Source organism: Mobula birostris, chromosome 4 (assembly GCF_030028105.1).
Source record: "Mobula birostris isolate sMobBir1 chromosome 4, sMobBir1.hap1, whole genome shotgun sequence".
NCBI classification, from domain to species: Eukaryota; Metazoa; Chordata; class Chondrichthyes; order Myliobatiformes; family Myliobatidae; genus Mobula; species Mobula birostris.
This window is the reverse complement of record NC_092373.1, coordinates 40,141,920-40,165,378: the sequence shown is the minus strand read 5'-3', so window position 1 is coordinate 40,165,378 and position 23,459 is coordinate 40,141,920. Positions and strand designations below refer to the sequence as shown.

The 23,459-nt window shown below is 40.8% G+C and overlaps 1 protein-coding gene across 4 annotated transcripts in view; it reads right to left on the bottom strand.

Annotated features, from left to right (window-relative positions):
• atp11b (ATPase phospholipid transporting 11B) overlaps nucleotides 1-23,459 on the bottom strand; it is a 178,089-nt gene that overhangs the window by 86,523 nt on the left and 68,107 nt on the right. For 3 of the 4 annotated variants that reach the window (XM_072255213.1, XM_072255214.1, XM_072255215.1), the window contains exons 12-15: nucleotides 17,381-17,578; nucleotides 16,920-17,069; nucleotides 14,674-14,846; nucleotides 695-763 (exon numbers count right to left, since the gene is read on the bottom strand). In XM_072255213.1, coding sequence (XP_072111314.1) covers nucleotides 695-763; nucleotides 14,674-14,846; nucleotides 16,920-17,069; nucleotides 17,381-17,578 — 590 coding nt within the window. The remainder of the gene's footprint in view (nucleotides 1-694; nucleotides 764-14,673; nucleotides 14,847-16,919; nucleotides 17,070-17,380; nucleotides 17,579-23,459) is intronic. The other variant, XM_072255216.1, reaches the window with a different exon arrangement.

The window sequence follows — 23,459 nt, the reverse complement described above, 5'->3', positions numbered from 1 at the left end:
GAATTAAGGAGTTTTTAAACTTAGATATATATCTGAGACTTGTCTTTTTAGTTATCATTTCTGCTTTTATCTCATGTTCATACAGTGGCATATATATTTCAATGAGCTAATGAATAACCTTTCACCAGGGCTACCGCCACACTGGGAGTTTCAGTACTGATAAGAATATTGTGGCTGATAATTGAGTAATGATAGAAAACATTCATAGAATCCATGTAAGTGGAGGCTTGGTGCCAATACTGCAGTGTTAAAGATATTTTAAGTATACTAACATAGTAATCTTGGGTTTCTGAAACTTAATTATTATAGTGAGAAATTCAACGCCATTCAAGACAGTTTCCGGAATAACACAATTGGCCTTGGGAGACAATATTATTACAGTAACATAAGCTGGAAGCCAGTTTGATTGCAATCCAGACACTTCTATGGGTAAAGTGTGTCTGTATGCAGATATTGGACAGATATAGAATTGGGTATTGTAATACCTATACACAGCCATCTGATAATGATTATCCGTGCAAAACATGACCATGAGAATGTGATACTAGTGAAACCATACAATTGAGGAAATACGGTGAGGAAAAAAAAAACCAAAATGTTCATTTCGAGACTTGAGAAACCAGAATTTAAAATTTTGTGCTACCATTTGAAACAACACATTAAGACCATCTGCACATCTGGAGTTTTATGTTACCTTTCAGTCTTTCCAAATGTGCTAAGTATTACACTATTGTCATCAGATTCTGCAAATGCAACTCCGATCCTACATAAAAGGAAAGTAAATATGTTATAATTCTCTCAATAGACCATCCATTTAAAAGAAAATAGTACAGGGGTCTGAGAAGCAACATTAGAGGTGCATGTAAATAACAATGGAAAAACACACCAACCTAGTTCAGCAAGCTATGCTTCCTAACAGACTGAAAATGCATCAAAACCCCCAGATGAAGGGAGTTTATGATAATTCCTCAAAATTAAATTTTAAATAAATGACTTTTTTCAGACCATTGAACAAATGTAATACTGCTGTAGTAATATTAAGTTTCTAAAAAAAAACTATTTAAAGAACTTATTTCTCAACTGGTTTGATGTATTACTGACTGCAGCATTGAATACAAATAACAACTGAATCACAGATTTGGTACCCAACCCATCTCTATTGCATTATTCTCTCAAAGATTAACGTGATACACCACATTATGCCCCTAGAAGTAATGGTAATCAGGTGTCACCATTTGATATATAGAATTAAAATTTGGTGATCCCCATTGAGACTTGGCATGTAGTGAAACCAGTATTTGGTTCCAAATTTAAGATCTTGATCAGATATCCTCCAGTTCTTACATTATACATCAAAATTGATCACACCTAGAAGACTGTAAAAAGTACCAGCAGCTTTGCAATAATATTTCCGAATGAGTTAGTGGTATTAAGAAAAAAAGTGAAAGCTAAAAAAGGAAAAAGACTTCTGCAAGTGTTGGAATAAAAAGGAATCCAGTTAGGTGGAAATATCTCTCCCCAAAAGAAGGATGACAATACTACCCGCCTGTTTTAGACTTGCTAAACTGCCAATCAGAACAAAAGGAAACTAAGTGCCCAAAAACTAATGCAGTTTAGGAAACACAAAATGACTTTTATAAAAGGCAACAACAAAAACATCAGCTTTATATGACGACAACAACGTAATATCAAAGATGGATATCTTTTATTCGGTGAGCTAAGTTATAGTTGGATTTTTCAACAGGACTTATTTTTAGTCTTTCATTCCATTTAAATTGACAATATTAAGCTTCTGATTTTGCTTTGAGCTGTCTGTAACTTGATACAAGCTGTTTGTATCTCCACTGTTATACAAACAGACGAATTAGTAGTAGGCCACTCGGCCCCTCAAGTCATCTCCACCCCTTAACATAGATTATGACTGTCATATTGCTTCTGATTGCAAGTCCAACTACATAATCTTATTTATCCAGTAATTTCTCACTCTTGTTTATCATCTATCTACCTTCAGCTTAAAAATACAAGTTTCTCTTCTACAAAAGTTTAAGGAACTAGAGTTCAAAACATTCATGATCTGAGGTAAAATTTTACTATCTGTGCCTCTGAGTTGGACAATCAACGTCAGGGGTGCATAAAAAGAGCTACCCTTCAATAAGGACCGTGATCGAGATTTAGAAAAAAAAACCGTGGAAAATCTATAGCACAATACAGGCCCTTCGGCCCACAAAGTTGTGCCAAACATGTCCCTACCTTAGAAATTACTAGGGTTACTCATAGGTCTCTATTTTTCTAAGCTCCATGTCCCTATTCAAAAGTCTCTTAAAAGACCCTATTGTATCTGCCTCCACCACCACTGCCGGCACCCCATTCCACGCACTCACCACTCTCTGCGTAAAAAACTTACCCCTGACATCTCCTCTGTACCTACTCCCAAGTACCTTAAACCTGTGCCCTGTTGTGGTAGCTATTTCAGCCCTGGGAAAAAGCCTCTGACTAACTACATGATCAATGACTCTCAGCATCTTATATACCTCTATCAGGTCACTTCTCATCCTCCGTCACTCCAAGGAGAAAAGGCCGAGTTCAGTTTTTAAAGGCAGAGCTTCGCGGCAGTTTCTCCGCGTTGAGGAATGACCAATCAGCAAGAGGGATTCATTAGAAAGGGCCAATGAAAATAACTCTAGTACAAACAGAACAGCCATTCTTTTAAGTGTGTCAGTGTTTAAGAGTGGCTTTAATTCATCTGGTTTGGGCGAGGTTAAATATCTTGTAAATTATTCTTTCTGTTCTTATTTGTTCGGGCATAGTAGTTTAGTGAGAACGGTTCCAGGGGCAGTGTATTGTACTCTGTGGGTTGTGGGAAGTCTGAGAGACCTCTAGTCTCCCAGACAAATACATATGCACAAGGTACACTGAGCTACAATTCCTGAGAGAACATATTAAGCAACTGGAGCTGCAGCTCTATGACCTTCAACTCATTCAAGAGAATCTGGAGGTGAAAGACAGGAGCTACAGGGAGGTAGTCACCCCTAGATTGTAGTAGACAGGTAACTGGGTGACTGTCAGGAGGAAGGAGGAAAATGCACTGCCAGTGTAGAGTACACTTATGGCCTTCACCTCAGTAATAAGTATTCAACTTCAGGTACTATTGAGGGGGATAGCCTACCAGGGGAGCCACAGTGATCAGGTCCCTGGCACTGAGTCTGGTGCTGTGGCTCAGAACAGCAGAGAGGTGAAGAGGACTGCAGTGTTGATAGGTCATTTCATAGTCAGAGGTACAGAGATGAGATCAGATTTATCAGTATTACACTTGAGTAAAGGGAATTACAGAGACATGAGAGAGGAGACGGACAGAATTGACTGGAAAAGAACACAGCAGGGATGACGGTACAGCAGCAATGGCTGGAATTTCTGGAAACAATTCAGAAAGCACAGGGTATACAAATCCCAAAGAGGAAGTAGTATTCTAAAGGCAAGATGACACAACCGAGGCTAACAAGGGAAGTCAAAAAAGCCAAAGATTGGGCATAGAGTAACAATTAGTGGGAATTTAGAGGATTGGGAATCTTTTAAAAATCAACAAAAGGCAACTAAAAAGTTATAGAAACATAGAAACATAGAAAATAGGTGCAGGAGTAGGCCATTCGGCCCTTCGAGCCTGCACCGCCATTTATTATGATCATGGCTGATCATCCAACTCAGAACACCGCCCCAGCCTTCCCTCCATACCCCCTGACCCCGTAGCCACAAGGGCCATATCTAACTCCCTCTTAAATATAGCCAATGAACTGGCCTCAACTGTTTCCTGTGGCAGAGAATTCCACAGATTCACCACTCTCTGTGTGAAGAAGTTTTTCCTAATCTCAGTCCTAAAAGGCTTCCCCTCTATCCTCAAACTGTGACCCCTCGTTCTGGACTTCCCCAACATCGGGAACAATCTTCCTGCACCTAGCCTGTCCAATCCCTTTAGGATCTTATACGTTTCAATCAGATCCCCCCTCAATCTTCTAAATTCCAACGAGTACAAGCCCAGTTCATCCAGTCTTTCTTCATATGAAAGTCCTGCCATCCCAGGAATCAATCTGCTGAACCTTCTCTGTACTCCCTCTATGGCAAGATGTCTTTCCTCAGATTAGGGGACCAAAACTGCACACAATACTCCAGGTGCGGTCTCACCAAGGCCTTGTACAACTGCAGTAGTACCTCCCTGCTCCTGTACTCAAATCCTCTCGCTATAAATGCCAGCATACCATTCGCCTTTTTAACCGCCTGCTGTACCTGCATGCCCACTTTCAATGACTGGTGTATAATGACACCCAGGTCACGTTGCACCTCCCCTTTTCCTAATCGGCCACCATTCAGATAATAATCTGTTTTCCTATTTTTGCCACCAAAGTGGATAACTTCACATTTATCCACATTAAATTGCATCTGCCATGAATTTGCCCACTCACCCAACCTATCCAAGTCACCCTGCATCCTCTTAGCATCCTCCTCACAGCTAACACTGCCACCCAGCTTCGTGTCATCCGCAAACTTGGAGATGCTGCATTTAATTCCCTCATCCAAGTCATTAATATATATTGTAAACAACTGGGGTCCCAGCACTGAGCCTTGCGGTACCCCACTAGTCACCGCCTGCCATTCTGAAAAGGTCCCGTTTATTCCCACTCTTTGCTTCCTGTCTGCTAACCAACTCTCCACCCACACCAATACCTTACCCCCAATACCGTGTGCTTTAAGTTTGCACACTAATCTCCTGTGTGGGACCTTGTCAAAAGCCTTCTGAAAATCCAAATATACCACATCCACTGGTTCTCCCCTATCCACTCTACTAGTTACATCCTCAAAAAATTCTATGAGATTCGTCAGACATGATTTTCCTTTCACAAATCCATGCTGACTTTGTCCGATCATTTCACCGCTTTCCAAATGTGCTGTTATCACATCCTTGATAACTGACTCCAGCAGTTTCCCCACCACCGACGTTAGGCTAACCGGTCTATAATTCCCCGGTTTCTCTCTCCCTCCTTTTTTAAAAAGTGGAGTTACATTAGCCACCCTCCAATCCTCAGGAACTAGTCCAGAATCTAACGAGTTTTGAAAAATTATCACTAATGCATCCACTATTTCTTGGGCTACTTCCTTAAGCACCCTGGGATGCAGACCATCTGGCCCTGGGGATTTATCTGCCTTCAATCCCTTCAATTTACCTAACACCACTTCCCTACTAACATGTATTTCGCTCATTTCCTCCATCTCACTGGACCCTCTGTCCCCTACTATTTCTGGAAGATTATTTATGTCCTCCTTAGTGAAGACAGAACCAAAGTAATTATTCAATTGGTCTGCCATGTCCTTGCTCCCCATAATCAACTCACCTGTTTCTGCCTGCAGGGGACCTACATTTGTCTTTACCAGTCTTTTCCTTTCTACATACCTATAAAAGCTTTTACAGTCCGTTTTTATGTTGCCTGCCAGTTTTCTCTCATAATCTTTTTTCCCCTTCCTAATTAAGCCCTTTGTCCTCCTCTGCTGAACTCTGAATTTCTCCCAGTCCTCAGGTGAGCCACTTTCTCTGGCTAATTTGTATGCTGCTTCTTTGGAATTGATACTAACCCTGATTTCTCTTGTCAGCCACGGGTGCACTACCTTCCTTGATTTATTCTTTTGCCAAACTGGGATGAACAATTGTTGCAGTTCATCCATGCAACCTTTAAATGCTTGCCATTGCATATCCACCATCAATCCTTTAAGTGTCATTTGCCAGTCTATCTTAGCTAATTCACGTCTCATACCTTCAAAGTTACCCCTCTTTAAGTTCAGAACCTTTGTTTCTGAATTAACTATGTCACTCTCCATCTTAATGAAGAATTCCACCATATTATGGTCACTCTTATCCAAGGGGCCTCTCACGACAAGATCGCTAATTAACCCTTCCTCATTGCTCAAAACCCAGTCCAGAATAGCCTGCTCTCTAGTCGGTTCCTCGACATGTTGGTTCAAAAAACCATCCCGCATACATTCCAAGAAATCCTCTTCCTCAGCACCTTTACCAATTTGGTTCACCCAATCTACATGTAGATTGAAGTCACCCATTATAACTGCTGTTCCTTTATTGCACACATTTCTAATTTCCTGTTTAATACCATCTCCGACCTCACTACTACTGTTAGGTGGCCTGTACACAACTCCCACCAGCGTCTTCTGCCCCTTAGTGTTACGCAGCTCTACCCATATCGATTCCACATCTTCCCGGCTTATGTCCTTCCTTTCTATTGCGTTAATCTCTTCTTTAACCAGCAACGCCACCCCACCTCCCCTTCCTTCATGTCTATCCCTCCTGAATATTGAATATTCCTGAACGTTGAGCTCCCATCCCTGGTCACCCTGGAGCCATGTCTCTGTGATCCCAACTATATCATAATCATTAATAACAATCTGCACTTTCAATTCATCCACCTTATTACGAATGCTCCTTGCATTGACACACAAAGCCTTCAGGCGCTCTTTTACAACTCTCTTAGCCCTTATACAATTATGCTGAAAAGTGGCCCTTTTTAATGCTTGCCCTGGATTTGTCGACCTGCCACTTTTACTTTTCTCCATAGTACTTTTTGTTTCTACCCTCACTTTACACCCCTCTGCCTCTCTGCACTGGTTCCCATCCCCCTGTAGTGAACTAACCTCCTCACGCCTAGCCTCTTTAATTTGATTCCCATTTACCTTTTATTAAGGTAAAGATGGAATATGAAAGTAAGCTAACCAATAATATCAAAGAGGATACCAAAAATTCCTTCAGATACATTCAGTGTAAAAGAGAGGCAACAGTGAATATCAGACCGCTGGAAAGCGATGCTGGAGAGGTAGTAATGGGGGAACAAGGAAATGGCGGATGAACTGAATAAGCCTTTTGCATCAATCTTCACTGTGGAAGACACTAACAGTATGGTGGAAGTTCCACATGTCAGACGTCATGAAGTTACCATTACTAGAGAGGAAAACAGAGGTCCGAAGGTAGATAAGTCACTTGGCCCAGATTATGTACAATGCAGGGTTCTGAAAGAGGTGGCTAAAGAGATTGTGGAGGCCTGAGTAATGATCTTTTAAGAATTATTAGATTCTGGAATGGTTCCAGAAAACTGGCAAATTGCAAATGTCACTCCACTCTTCAAGAAGGGAGAGAGGCAGAGAAAGTAAATTATAGGCCATTTAGTCTGACCTCAGTGAAAGGCAAGATCTACCTACTAAATCGTTTAAAAACAACTCAGATTGTACTTCCAATTTGAGGCCTTTTATTTGGGTGAATTGTATTTGAATTACACAAAATACTTTTGTCAAACTTTCAAATTAATTCAAACAAGAAAACACTGTAACTAGCATATCAAACAGGCCATAGCTGTCTTTCTTTAAGAATATTACAATACTTCACACCTTTAATTCTAAGTTTCATTATTTAATTTTATTTCAACAGGGAAAATAAATGAATAAAAATTGACTGTTCCACTCAGTGTGATGACTGGGGCTGAATACTTTCTGCTAGTTCCCTGAAATTTGGCTCATAACTACAAACAGCCAGTCTGAGAGTCTGTGAGGTGTGGGGTTGCCAACTGTCCCATATTCCACCCCCTAAGGTAGAACGTTCCTATGAAACTTTCGTGCCAAAATGCTTTACGCTGAAGAAGCAATTACCATTAATTTATATGGAAAAAAATTTTGAGCATTCCCAAACCCAAAGAAATAACCTACTAAATCATATCAAATAATACATAAACCTAAAATAACACTAATATATAGTAAAAGCAGGAATGATATATTAAATACACAGCCTATATAAAGTAGAAATAATGAAAATTAAGCCAAAACTGTTTCGTGGGGTAAAAAAAAAAAATTGGCACGTACATGCATGTGCACACAGGTGCCCGTACAAAGCTTCATGGTCATGGTAGTCCTTCTCGGGGTAAACACAAATGTCCCGGGATTTGACTGCTACTTTTGTCTGTTATTTGGGAGTGAGAAAGTTGGCAACTCTAGTGAGGTATCTGTCAGTAAGTCAGCTCCTGTACTTAGATTTAATAATTTTCATCTGTGAAAATGCAATTTCACATAGATAAGTTGACCTGAAGTAGGCACTGACTTTTAGTGGTATAAAACCAACGTGCACACCGCGCATTGCTCGGCCCCATCAGTAGTAATTGCCACTAGTTTATGAATGGGGACGTCATTTTCACGAACATATTTTTTAAAACTCATTGTAAATATCCTCACCTCTCGTTCTTTCCTTTAATTGCAAAAGAGTGAGGAAGTCCTCCTTTGTTGTAAAATCCTGGAAAACCATTCTGACAAATACAACAAGCTGAGCTGTTTGCATTACATCCAGGGATTCATCGAACTGTCGTGAAAAATATTCACGTCCTCCGATGGTGACTCTACCCTCCTTGTCAGTGTTGCAGGGCCAAGCAGTATATTACATATTGCGGTTGTGATGCTGTTTTTGTTTTTAAAGTCATTAAAAACAGTCTCTGCGGTAATGATCATTGCTTCCTTGAATAAAATTGCCATTTGTAAAAGGCTTCTTGTGTTTAGCCAAAAGGTGACTTACACGAAATGATGCTTCAATAGCAGCCTTATTTTGAGCAGCATGTTTTGTGGAAAACGATTGCTGGGCCCTCAACCCCAATTTCAGCTCAACGTTCCAGGCACAAATTGCGCTCTTTGGGGGGGTGGGGTAGGTGTCTTTAAATTCCTGGTGGTTGGTGTTGCGGTGCCGGTCCAGATTCCCTCTTTTAGTCAGTGCTTGTGTTTGGTGGCACAACGTACATACGCACTTGTCTTTCACCAAGGTAAACAGAAATTCCTCTTCCCATTCTGGATGGAATTTGTATGTTTTCACCTTCTTTCGTGGAGCCTCCGCTATGCTATCAGGATATCATGAGCGATTGCCGATTGTGTCGCCTCTGATCTGAGCTGACATTTATGTGCCGGGCGGCACCTAATTAATTAGCTTGTTTATTTCAGCTTTTTTTCTTAAAGATGTGCTGTGTGCATCCCGACTACCACTGCACCACTGCATGCTTCACGGCCCGGAGGTTGGGGACCACTGCAGTATATTGGTGTTTGCGACAGTCTGTACTCTTATCTAATCTGATTGGTCACTTTGATGCAGCACAGGCTACGCTGAAAATGCGGTGTATGGCGGGGGAACTACACACGTGCACTGGGCAGAAAGAATGGAACTAAACCCCTGCAACCCGGAAACAATCTCTCTTTACAAACAGCTTTTTAGCGAAAATATTGCTATATTACCATTATCCTAATTAGTATTACTTACTTTTATAATGCTCACATTACAACAGTATTTGTGTATTTATTTTTGATTTTTCTTCGGGATCTACTGGGAAAGTCTCAAAGATCAACCGGTCGATCGTGATCAACGGGTTGGCAACCCCTAATCTATAGGATGATCAGGAATTTACTCAAACTTTGATGTACACGCTATTGAACTTTTCAAAAAGTGCAGACAATCCATTTTGGGGGACTGTCTATAACAACTTTAAAACCTGGAGCAGACTCAAAATGTGTGTGGAAATTATCCGTATTACTTTCATTTCTAGCTTTCAAATGCAAAAACCTACCAGAAGTGTAGCTGAAAACTAAAAAAGTAGCCAGAAAAAAAAACAGCAGGTGCTTCACTATTGAGTGATCTATCAGTGGGAAAGTTTTGTAAGGGGGGGGGGGTTGAGAAGCAGGGTGGTGCTGGTGGCACGAGGGAATTATCCAAGGCAAATTAGCAGCACAAGCTATAATACATCCTTATCTTGGCAGTGAAAAAATTACATGGAAGTAGCATGTAGTCTGGATCTAGATGAAAAACGTATACAATCTAACACAGTTGATGCAGTCTGGATCTAGATGAAAAATATATACAAGCTAACACAGTTGACAACGTATCAGTTTCATTTTCTCCCTGTTCAATTTAAGCTCTTGTGCAAAGCAATAAAGAATAAACAAAGAGAAACAAACTGAAGGACTGGGGTGGGGCAGTTTCATTTCTTTAGTGCTTTTCCCAGGAAATGGTGTGTTGCCTCCCAGGTGCCAGGGTATGGGATGTCTCAGATCAGGTCCAGAATATCCTGAAGGGAGAGGGCGAGCAGCCAGTTGTCTTAGTACATGTTAGTACCAATGACATAGATAGGAGAAGGGAGGAGGTCCTGATGAGCGATTTCTGGGAGTTAGGAAGGAAGCTGAGAAGCAGGACCTCCAGGGTAGTAATCTCGGGATTGCTACCTGTGCCATGTGCTAGCGAGGGCAAGAATAGTAGGATCAGGCAGATGAATGTGTGGCTGAGAGACTGGTGCAGGGGGCAGGGCTTCAGATTCTTGGATCATTGGGATCTCTTCTGGGGGAAGTATGACCTGTTCAAAATGGACGGGTTATACCTGAACCCGAAGGGGACCAATATCCTGAAGGGAAGGTTTAATAGAGCTGTTAGGGAGGGTTTAAACTAATTTGGCAGGGGGATGGGAACCGGAATGATAGAGCAGAGGAAGGGGAAAACATAGTCATACTTTATTGATCCCAGGAGAAATCGGTTTTTGTTACAGTTGCACCATAAATAGTAATAGAACCATAAATAGTTAAATAGTAATATGTAAATTACGCCAGTAAATTATGAAATAAGTCCAGGACCAGCCTACTGGCTCACGGTCTCTGACCCTCCAAGGAAGGAGTTGTAAAGTTTGATGGCCACAGGCAGGAATGACTTCCTATGACGCTCTCTGTTGCATCTCGGTGGAATGAGTCTCTGGCTGAATGCACTCCTGTGCCCAACCAGTACATTATGTAGTGGATGGGAGACATTGTCCAAGATGGCATGCAACTTGGGCAGCATCCTCTTTTCCGACACCACCGTCAGAGAGTCCAGTTCCATCCCCACAACATCACTAGCCTTACGAATGAGTTTGTTGATTCTGTTGGTGTCTGCTACCCTCAGCCTGCTGCCCCAGCACACAACAGTAAACATGATAGCACTGGCCACCACAGACTTGTAGAACATCCACAGCATCGTCCAGCAGATGTTGAAGGACCTCTGTCTCCTCAGGAAATAGAGACGTCCCTGACCTTCTTGTACACAGCCTCAGCCTCAGAAAACAGAAATACTTCGAAGATAGTGAGCAGTAAAGATGTCAGGAAAGACAGGCAGGTGATGGAGATTCAAACAAGAGGACATGAGTTGAGAGTTAAAGGGCAAAAGTTTAGGGGTAACATGAGGGGGAACTTCTTTACTCAGAGAGTGGTAGCTGTGTGGAACTTCCAACAGAAGTGGTTGAGACAGATTCGATGTTGTCGTTTAAAGTTAAATTGGACAGCTATATGGACAGGAAAGGAATGGAGGGTTATGCGCTGAGTGCTGGTCGGTGGGACTAGGTGAGAGTAAGAGTTCGGCATGGACTAGAAGGGCCGAGATGGCCTGTTTCTGTGGCGTAATGGATATATGGTTATAAGTTGGCAGCCATTGGGATGAGTTGCAGTGCAATCAAAGCAAAAAGTACCAAATACTGGTCTTAAGGTGTTATACTTAGAACAGCTTGATGTTGAGCCCACTAGGGGATCGGCTGTACTGGATTGGGTATTGTGTAATGAACTGGAGGTGATTAGAGAGATTGAGGTGAAGGAACCCTCGGAGGCAGTGATCATAACATGATTGAGTTCACTGTGAAATTTGTAAAAGAGAAGCCAAAATCCAATGTGTCGGTATTTCAGTGGAGTAAAGGAAATTACAGTGGCATGAGAGGGGAACTGGCCAAAGGTGACTGGAAAGGGACAATAGTGGGAAGGACGGCAGAGCAGCAGTGGCTGAAGTTTATGCCAGAAGTGAGGAAGGTGCAAGACAGATGTATTCCAAAAAAGAAGAAATTTTCAAATGGAGAAAGGATGCAACCGTGGCTGACAAAAGAAGTCAAAGCCAAAGTTAAAGCAAAGGAGAGGGCATACAAGGAAGCAAAAATTAGTGGGAAGACAGAGGATTGGGAAGTTTTTAAAAACTTACAAAAGGAAACTAAGAAGGTCATTAATAGGGAAAAGATGAACTATGAAAGGAAGCTAGCAAATAATATCAAAGAGGATACTAAAAGCTTTTTCAAATATATTAAGAGTAAAAGACAGGTGAGAGTAGATAGAGGACTGATAGAAAATGACGCTGGAGAAATTGTGAGGGGGGATAAGGAGATGGCGGAGGAACTGAATGAGTATTTTGCATCAGTCTTCACTGAGGAAGACATCAGCAGTATACTGGACACTCAAGGGTGGCAGGGAAGAGAAGTGTGTGCAGTTACAATTACGACAGAGAAAGTACTCAGGAAGCTGAATAGTCTAATGGTAGATAAATCTCCTGGACCAGATGGAATGCACCCTCGTGTTCTGAAGGAAGTAGCTGTGGAGATTGTGGAGGCATTAGCAATGATCTTTCAAAAGTCGATAGATTCTGGCATGATTCCGGAGGACTGGAAGATTGCAAATGTTAAGAAGGGGGCAAGGAAGCAAAAAGGAAATTATAGACATGTTAGCTTGACATTGGTGGTTGGGAAGTTGTTAGAGTCAATTGTCAAGGATGAGGTTACGGAGTACCTGGAGGCATATGACAAGATAGGCAGAACTCAGCATGGTTTCCTTAAAGGAAAATCCTGCCTGACAAACCTATTACAATTTTTTGAGGAAATTACAAGTAGGCTAGACAAAGGAGATGCAGTGGATGTTGTATATTTAGATTTTCAGAAGGCCTTTGACAAGGTGCCACACATGAGGCTGCTTAACAAGGTAAGAGCCCATGGAATTACGGGAAAGTTACATAAGGGATAGGGCATTGGCTGATTGGCAGGAAAGAGAGTGGGAATAAAGGGATCCTATTCTGGTTGGTGCTCCACAGGGATCTGTATTGGAGCAGCTTCTTTTTACATTGTACATCAATGATTTGGATTATGGAATAGATGGCTTTGTGGCTATGTTTGCTGATGATACAAAGATAGGTGGAGGGGCTGGTAGTGCTGAGGAAACAGAGTCTGCAGAGACACTTGGATAGATTAGAAGAATGGGCAAAGAAGTGGTAAATGAAATACAATGTTGGAAAGTGTATGGTTATGCGCTTTGGCAGAAGTAGTAAACGGGCAGACTATTATTTAAATGGGGAGAGAATTCAAAGTACTGAGATGCAAAAAAAAAAGTTCTGAGATGCAACGGGACTTGGGAGGCCTCGTGCAGGATACCCTTAAGGTTAACCTCCAGGTTGAGTCAGTGGTGAAGGCGGCGAACACAATGTTGGCATTCATTTCTCACGGACTAGAGTATAGGAGCAGGGATGTGATGTTGAGGCTCTATAAGGCACTGGTAAGACCTCACTTGGAGTACTGTGGGCAGTTTTGGGCTCCTTATTTAAGAAAGGATGTGCTGACATTGGAGAGGGTACAGGCAAGATTCACTAGAGTGGTTCCGGGAATGAGAGGGTTAACATATGAGGAACATTTGTCCGCTCTTGGACTGTATTCCTTGGAGTTTAGAACAATGAGAGGGGACCTCATAGAAACATTTCGAATGTTGAAAGGCATGGACAGAGTGGATGTGGCAAAGTTGTTTCCCATGATGGGGGAGTCTAGTACGAGAGGGCATGACTTAGGGATTGAAGGGCGCCCATTCAGAACAGAGATGCGAAGACATTTTTTTAGCCAGAGGGTGGTGAATCTATGGAATTTGTTGCCACGGGCGGCAGTGGAGGCCAAATCATTGGGTGTATTTAAGGCAGAGATTGATGGGTATCTGTGTAGCCAGGGCATCAAAGGTTATGATGAGAAGGCGGGGGAGTGGGACTAAATGGGAGAATGGATCAGCTCATGATAAAATGGCGGAGCAGACTCGATGGGCCAATTGGCCAACTTCTGCTCCTTTGTCTTATGGAAATATTTTGCAACCATTATACTGAAATGTCAATTAAGGTTTAGTACTTAGTTCTATATGAGTGGAATTAAAAAAAGTCAAACTCAGGCTACTCGGAAATCAGTATTGGATGAACTTGTATTCAAATAGCCTTACAATCACTTGAGTCAGCAACACATGTTTAAACACAAGATTACATTTTAAGATTAATGACTGTACGCTATGACCACATACAGAAATACTGACAATGAGCTCAAATACATTTGCACATTTTTTAGAATGCATATTTTGTATACTTGAAATTTACTACTACTTCTTCCTCCATAAGTGGTTATTAGTTATAACTAGCACAAGTGGAATCACTTAAAGGTGTCAGATTTCACAGAGTCCAAAAACTTCAGTATGGGATAACCCATTAGAATTCACCCTGGATATTATTGGCATTATAGATACGAAATTTACTGGATGAAGCAATACGTTTACAGAACACTAAGCTTCCAGTTATCAGTATGTCAAGCAGAAGCATCTTCACTTACTGTCACAATGAGTCAAAGGTCCAAATAACTAAAAGTGAGAACTACTTCTACACCATACTTTACACAACAATAACACAATCAGTAAGACAGAGGTCTGATGTGATTCCAAATTGTTGAAATCAGATTCAATAAAATAAATTCTGAATCAAGGGAAAAATATCAGATTGATAGGTTCAGTAAATATGTGCGAGGAAATAGAAAAATAGCTTACCTTCTGGCAGCTTCCACCAAAGCCTTCTCATCTGGTGAGGCAGCATAGTATTGTATTTTGGATAAATCAGTAACAACACGCTTTGAAGTAGATCTGTGCATCTCTTCCAAGTCACTAATATGCACTGTGTGGCACAGGGATATTGCCTTCAAGAATAGCACCTCTTCATTAGTCTAGGAAATGAAACATAAAAACCATAAAACAATTGACACGAATTCAAACAAACACTTTAGGGTATCAAGTCTTTAAACATTGACACTTACTAGATTACTTCATCTTGCCTAGTGCCTACCAAAGCACATTAGCCAATTTACATCAGTAACAGGAATAAATAACTAATGCGAATCATTCTGAGTTTGATCTCGGTTCAAGTTAATCTCATTCACTTCTGCTACAATTATCTGAAGGACATATTATGAGAGCTTAGTACTGAGGAGCCATCTATCCCTAATCATCAACCAGCAAGTCAAAATTGCAGCAAATTTGCATTTGTCAGCTCTGAACAATGACATTAGATTCTAGCTTGTCTAAATAGACTGCCAGAAAATAATGTCTGGATGTATACAGGAAGAATGGGCACTAGGGTGAAGAATGTTCTGTATTATTATAAACATAATCTAATATGTAATGGGGTAAATACCAAGGAGTGAAAACAAAAATACAGGTACCATTGAAAGCTATCGAACAGGTGGCATTTTGTTTTTGAGTGAAATTTATTTAAATTTTAATGACAAATTTAAATTTTAAGTATTATCATTGCATGTTAAGCCCCCCAATTTCCAAAAAGTGGGCCAAGACATTGTTTCATTTTATGTTCAGCATCATTCAGTGGAGCGAGAGGCTTTATAACAAAACTAAGTACTAGCATTAGCCTCTAACATCCCTAGTCTATGTTAACTGAGTTTGCCTAGGATAATTTGAGTGTGTGAGACCATTGACTGTGGAAAACACATACCATTCTATATATGATTATAGACTATAAACTTAACGTAGCCACAAAGCACAATGGGATGCTTGACTGAAGAAATGGGTTCAATTATTCAGTACAGGTTGTTTAAAATACACCAGCCAACATTCATTGTGCTAAAACCTTGAAAAATCAAGACGACAGATTTAATATGCATATACACGCTTGTATGTATACATACATACATACATATACACACATACACACATGCCACATTAGTTTCGGTTAAGCATTAATTAACCATCCAAGCCATTCACCTTTAATTTTGTATTGAACAAATAAAGAATTGTTTGATTTGTACTTTCAGCCTACCTATTCCACAAGACCTTAAACAGAGAGTGTAGAAGTTCAAGTAGATGGATGAGGCAACTAAGATTATGCAATAAATTCTGGTTTTGCCAATGAAATCTATATTCCTGAACATTAAAAGAGAATTTTGACATAGGTCCTTTGGGTCAAAGAATATGTTCCCATGCTGTTTAACTCATTGACAAACTTCAGTCAAACATTAATGCCTTGTGGTTAACTGGAAAAGATCAGGGTCTAGGCAAATGATCCTTGCCAATAATAGCCTACAACATAAACATAATGACAAATGGCTCTGCCTAGAATAACTGAGCTTGGGTGGACTGCTTTGTGGAATGTCCACGTTAAGTCTGCAAGCATAATCAGATTTCAGGGTCCTACAAAGAGGTGCATCCTGGTGCAAAAATTCTCCGCCTCCATTCCACTCTGACAACATTTCAAAGAAGCTCAGGTTAATGGAACAGCATCCATTCTTTCCATCAGGTACATAATGTTCCTAATTCAATGCCACTGATTATTCTGTTATTTCCTCTGACACTTCTTTTGACCTATTAATGGTCTCTACTTACCCTATTCCACTAGGTTTTGTCAATTTTTCTTGCCTTCGGTTCATATATCAACTCGTTTTCCCTCACCCGTCACATTCTCTGTCACCTTTCTGGTTATGTGCAAAAGTATCAAGTTCCTCCCCCACCCAGTATGGATGAAAGGCTAAGCTGGAACATCAACTTCTCTTCATTATTGTTGTTTAATCTGCTTATCGTTTCCAGCATTGACTTTAATTTCACAGTAGCACTTGTTGTGATGAGAAGAGTTATAATTGGCTAAGGAGTTGCCTAATAGAAAATGTTTTTATACTGATACTACATTCAAAAATCTAGACAAGCATTTGTCAACTTGAGAAGCATCAAAATACAACTGTAAATGAAAAATTGTGTCTTAATAACTTTTAGCCAACAAAATTGGAACTTACAAAAGTTTGTCTGTTAATTTCTCCAGTCACTCCTTCAGGGACCAAACTCCCATTCATATATTTGTACTTAATGCCATTAATAGAACATTCCCTGAATTTCATTTCATTTTCAGTCAGTGTTCCAGTTTTGTCTGTCAATACATACTCCACCTAAAGGATTAAAATCATATTCCTGGTTAATCAGTACTCTTTAATGCAAATAATGCAAGACGGGAAAGACGATTTCCAAAAACTTCCCCATCTTAACCCAACCACAAGTAGTTTCAACTGTCTTGGATTGCGAGGAGTGGTGCACGAGCACAGAAAATAATTGCAGGAGTTTAGTAAGTAACTTAAATGGTATTCCCAAACTATAGAACTATTTGCAATTGTTCTCTTTGGTTATATTCAACAGAAAATTTGTGGCAGTGTAAACACTCAAACATAAATCACAAACATTTGTTTAAAATGAAAATTCTCACCTGTCCAAGTTCTTCATTAAGGTCAGAGGTATTAACTTGTGCCCGCTGACCGGAAAATTCATGGTATAAATCAAGATCCCACACAATGAAAAAGGATCCCAAGAATTTTTGCATCTCAACGGTAACATAAAGTGAGATTGGAATGATGTAATTGTATAGCACCATGAAAGCCAAGAAATCAGATATCCCTGTCAAAATCTACAAATAAAATAATTGTGTCAGTTAATTATGAAGAAACTTTGAGAATCATGCGCAAATCTCATATTTTCAAAATGCATAATTACTCACTTCATATTTGCTCATTTGAAGTTTTACTGAAATTGAGAAGTTAATCAAGATTGGTGCAAAAGTAGTTGATTTGGGTCTCAAAGACAATCTGACAACTCCCAGTCAACAGGAGCCAAAAAAATGTCTACTGCACAGAATTTCACCATAACTGGAATTTATGAAGACACACATGACTGGAAGATCCAAGAGCCAACACAAGGGATTCCCAGATTTGAAGCACCACCATGTCTCAAGCAAAGAAACAACTCCACAGACAAGTGAAGGCGTAGGTTCAGCAGAAAACCAGGGACCTACAGAACAGATGGTGGACAGAGAAGGTGCAGGAGACTCAACAGATTACCGATGACCAAAACATTCAGTTTTTAAAGCACTAATGAAACCATGGTCCAACACTCTAGGCTCTGATAGTCAAGAACAACGGCTAACTAATCAAAGTCAAAGACAATATGGAAGGAGCATTTCAAAGAACTTCTCAAATGCAGTTCTGACTAAATATGAGCAGACTTGACTAACTCCTTCAGCAACCTTTCTAGGCTGCCACTCCTGATAAGCAAAAATTTGAGAAGGCCATTTTCAAAAAGTAGCAAGGACTTGGAAGCAGACAATATCCCTGCTGAAATCCCAACACTCAGTGGTGAATTCACCCTCATCTTGTAAGAGGAGGCTATTCTGGGACACCTTTAAGAAAGGAAACAAAAGTGAACAGAGTGGGCTCCATGCAGTTTACCATAAGGCATGTCATCTCCAGGATCCTGCTCAATCAACCTCCTTCAGTGGCTGAAGTACTATCTTTAGAATCACTGTGTATTCTGTCCATCTAAAGGTACAGTGAAAATTATCTTTACCTTGTCACATCACCAGGAGAAACGTAGAGAGCAGCACAAGCCACTGTAAGTTGTCTTAAAAAAACCTTTGACAACATCTACCGGGAGGGACCATGGGACAAGCACACACTTCAAGTTCTCTGGTTACAGTAATATGTCTACATCTTTATTGCTTAATGGCAGCTTGCAAGTTGTGATATTAACCATTAAATCTAAAGCAGAACCACTCTCAGTGGAGATTAGCATCAAACATGACTACATTATTTTATATCTTTTGTGCCAAAGTGTTGCATCTTATCCCTAAAAAAATTGCCATGTTTTTCCACTTACTGCAGCTACACTCTGGAAAGCAAGGCTACTCAATAGTTGAGCTGCAGAAGACCGATGCAGCAGGCTGAGTTTCAAACCATCACTGACATTTACACAGAAGATAAGAGAATGGGCAAACAGTCAACATCTGTAAAAAAAAAACAACAGCAGCCAATACTCTTCTTCCTCTTGCTCCCAATCGATGGCTTTGAGCTTAAAATGGCTATATATAGTACCAATGCTACTGTTTGCATTTTTCTTGGAGATATCAGCTGGTCATTTTCACTATGGTTTTAGACAGAGAGAACCAGAGTGATACAAAGTAGTTCTTCTGCACTATCTTGTTATCTGATGATAATGATTCATGGAGACATCAGGAAAACATGAACACTTTCTACATCTTGGAAGCAACCACTCAGCAAGACAGATGTTGATGATGAAATTCAACATTGCCTTCAATGCACCACTGTCTTTGATCATCTGGAGAAAAGGATATCCAAATATCAAGATCTCAGACCTGGCACAAAACTCACTTATCAAGACTGTAGTGATCCCTGCCCTCCTACACGCTCCTGAGACTTGAACAACTTACAACAGTCACATCTGGAATAACACCAGCATCACTGCCTTTGCAAAGTCCTTCAGTCACTGGAAGAACAAGCAAACCAATATCAGCACTTCCCCCAGAACAATATTCACTGTATCGAGGCTCTTGTTACTCTCAGCTACATCAAGCAGGCCACACTGATTGCATGCCTGGCACAAGAATCCCAAAGCAGGGATCACTCTGTGCACCATTATGGGAAAGATTACCAGGCAGAGAGAAAAAGATCCAAAGCCCCGTGAAGAAATACAGTATTAATGCTCATTTGGGAATGTTTAATCCAAAATCACTTCAAAAGGAAATGGCTGGTATTGAGAAATTTGAGGCCACAATAAGGAACAGATAGAGTTGCTGAGCAGGCAGCAGACAAAACAAATCAAGACTTCCACCTGTTCCAACTATGGAAGAGCCTGTGTCCCTACATTGGTGTTATTAGCTACCCTGAAATCCACAAACTCAAATCAATATCATCCTTGAACCAGAGGAACAGCCTAAGTTTATGCAATGGAGCTGGCATTTAAAGCACATGTTGTACACAGTCAAATTCATATCAATGGAGGCTGCAGCTTGAGTGTTAAACAGCTACAAAGAATACAGGATTCGAAACAGACATTTACACAAATCATGTGAAAGATTTAAAAAATAATAGAATTTTACTATTTTGAAGCCATTTGTAATAAGAAAATATTTTTCACTTAAAATAATCATCTGAAAATTACTATATTCAAAACAAATATGAATGCATTTAATATTAAAAATATTAAAAGTCAAGAGCTATACAACTTGTCCATGCTAACTGAAGTCCCTACCTGAGCTGATTCCATTTACCAGCATTTGGCCCGTAATTGTCTAAATATCTGAACTGGAGCTGCAGCTCGATGACCTTCTGTTCATATGGGAAAATGAGGTGGTGAGAAATAAGAACTACAGGGAGGTAGTCACTCCTAAATTGCAGAAGATGGGTATCTGGGTGACTGTCAGAAGAGGGAAAGGGAATAGGCAGCAAGTGCAGAGTACCGTGGCTGCTCCCCTCAATAGTAAGTACAAGGCGATCTGATCTCTGGCACTGTCTCTGTGGCTCAGAGGGAGCGGGTGAAGAGGAGTATAGTAGTGATTGGGGGGGGGGGGGGTCCTTAATTAGAGGAGCAGACAGCAGATTCTGTGGATGTGAAAGAGACAGCTGGACGGTATGTTGCTTCTCACGTGTCCAGGTCAGAGGTGTCACGGATCGGGTCCACGGCATTCTAAAGGGGAGGTGAACAACCAGAACTTGTAGTACACATTGTACCAATGATATAGGTAGGAAAGGCAAGGAGGTTTTAAAGAGAGGAAGAGAGAGAGTTAGGTAGAAAGCTGAAAAATAGGACCTTCGGGGAAATTATCTCTGGTTTGCTGCCTGTGTCACGCACCACTGAGGGCAAGAATAGGATAATTTGGCAGATGAATGCATGGCTGAGGAATTAGTGCAGGAGGCAGGATTTCAGAATTCTGGATCTTTGGGATCTCTTCTGGGGAAGGTATGACCTGTACAAAAGGGACAGGTTACTCCTGAACTTGAAGGGGATCAATACCCTTGTGAGCAAGTTTGCTAAAACTGTTCAGGAGGGTTTAAACCAATTTGGCAGGGAGGATATGAACATGAGTGATGGGGCAGTTGGTATACAACTAGATGTAGTATGTAGTGCGATTATGAGGAAAGACAGGCAGATGATAGGGCAAAATTGCAGTGAATGGTAGGAGTTAAAGTGCCACAGGGGTCAAAATCAAAAAAGGTTATGAACACAGGACTGAAGATGTTATATTTGAAAGCATGCAGTATATAGAATAAGGTATATGATCTTGCAGTGCAGTTAGAGATTGGCAGGTATGATGCTGTGGGCATCGCTGGGTTGTGGCTGAAAGAAGATTATAGTTTGGAGCTTAACATCCAAGGATATTCCTTGTATTGATAGGATAGGGAAGTAGGCAGCGGAGGTGGGGTGGCTCTGTTATTAAAAAATTAAATCAAATCTTTAGGAAAAAAGTGACATAGGATTGGAAGATGTAGAATCCTTGTGGGTAGAGTTAAGAAACAAGGGCAAAAAGACCCTGATGGGAGTTGCAGGCCTCCAAACAGTAGGCAGGATGCAGGCTACCAATTACAATGGGAGATAGAAAGAGCATGTAAAAAGTGCAATGTTGCCATAGTCATAGGGGATTTCAATATGCAGGTAAATTGAGAAAAAAAAAAAAAACAGGTTGGTGTTTGATCCCAGTAGAGGGAATTTGTAGAATGCCTACAAGATGGCTTTTTAGAGCAGCTTATGGTTGAGCCCACAATGGGAATGGGAATGCTGGATTGGTTGTTATGTTATGACACAGATTTGATTAGGGAATTTAAGGTAAAGGGACCTTTAGGAGGCAGTGACCTTAATATGGTAGAATTCACTCTGGAGAGGTAGTAATAGGGGACAAAGAAATGGTGGATTTTGCATCAGTCTTCACTGTGGAAGATACTAGCAGAATGGCAGAAATGTGAGGTCAGGCCAGAAGTGAGTGCCATTGCTATGACTAAGGAGAAGGCACCTGGGAAGCTGAGAAGTTTGAAGGTAGAGAGGTCACCTGTACCAGACAGACTGCACCCCAGGTTCTGAAAGAGGTAGCTGAAGAGATTGTGGAGACATTAATAATGATCATTCATGAATCACTAGATTCGGGAATGGTTCCGGGGTACCAGAAAATTGCAAGAGCCATTCCACTCTTTAAAAGGGAGGGAGGCAAGCAAGCAGGAGAAAGGAAATTATAGACCATTTAGCCTATCTTCAATGGTTGGAACGATGTTGGAGTCTATTATTAAGGATGAGGTTTAGGGTACTTGGAAACACGTGACAAAATAGGCTAAAGTCAGCACAGTTTCCTTGAGGGGATGTTTTGCCTGACAAATCTATTGCAATTCTTTGAGGAAATAACAGGCAGGACAGACAATGCAGAGTTAGCGGATGTTGCTTATTTGGATTTTCAGAAAGCCTTTGACAAGGTGCCATATGAGGCTGCTTAACAAGAGCCCGTGGTATTACAGGAAAGATACTAGCATGGATAGAAGATTGGCTGATTGGCAGGAGGCAAAGAGTGGAATAAAGTGGGCATTTTCTGGTTGGTTGCCAGTGATTAGTGGTGTTCTGCAGGTGTTGGTGTTGGGACTGCTTCTTTACACATTATATGTGAACAATTTAGATGAATCACTTAATGGCTTTGTGGTTAAGTTAGTGGAGGATATGAAGGTAGATGGAGGGGCAGGTAATATTGAGGAAGCAGGGTGTCTGCAGAAGGGCTTAGACAAATTAGGAGAATGAGGGAAAAAAAACGGCAGATGGAATACCGTGTTGGGAGGTGTACAGTCAAGCACTTTGGAAGAAACGAGAAAAATGTAGACTATTTTCTAAATGGAGAGAAAATTCAAAAACCCAAGGTAAAAAGGGACTTGGGATTCCTCGTGCAGTATTCCCTAAAGGTTAACTTACAGGTTGAGTTGGTGGTAAGGAAAGCAAGTGCAATGTTAGCATTCATTTTGAGGGGACTAGAATACAAAAGCAAGGGTGTATTGCTGAGGCTTTAAAAGGCATTAGTCAGACCACATTTGGAGTATCGTGAGCAATTTTGGGCCCCTTGTCTAAGAAAAGATGTGCTGGCAGCGGAGTGGGGTCCAGAGAAGGTACACGAGAATGATTCCAGGAATGAAAGGATTAACATATGAAGAGCATTTAATGGCTCTGGACACTGAAGTTTATAAGAATGGGGGGGGGGGGTAATCTCATTGAAACCTATCAAATATTGAAGGGCATAGAACAGTGGATGTGGCGCACGTTTCTTATAGTGGGGAAGTCTAGGACTAGACAGCACATCCTCAGAATATAGCAGGAGTTCCCAACCTTTTATATAACGTGGACACCTACCAATAATAGAATGGTCTGTGGATCACAGGCTAGGAAACCCTGGAGTAGAGCGACATCCACTTAGGACAGAGATGAGGAAAAATCTCTTTAGCCAGAGGATGACGAATCTTTGAAATTCATTG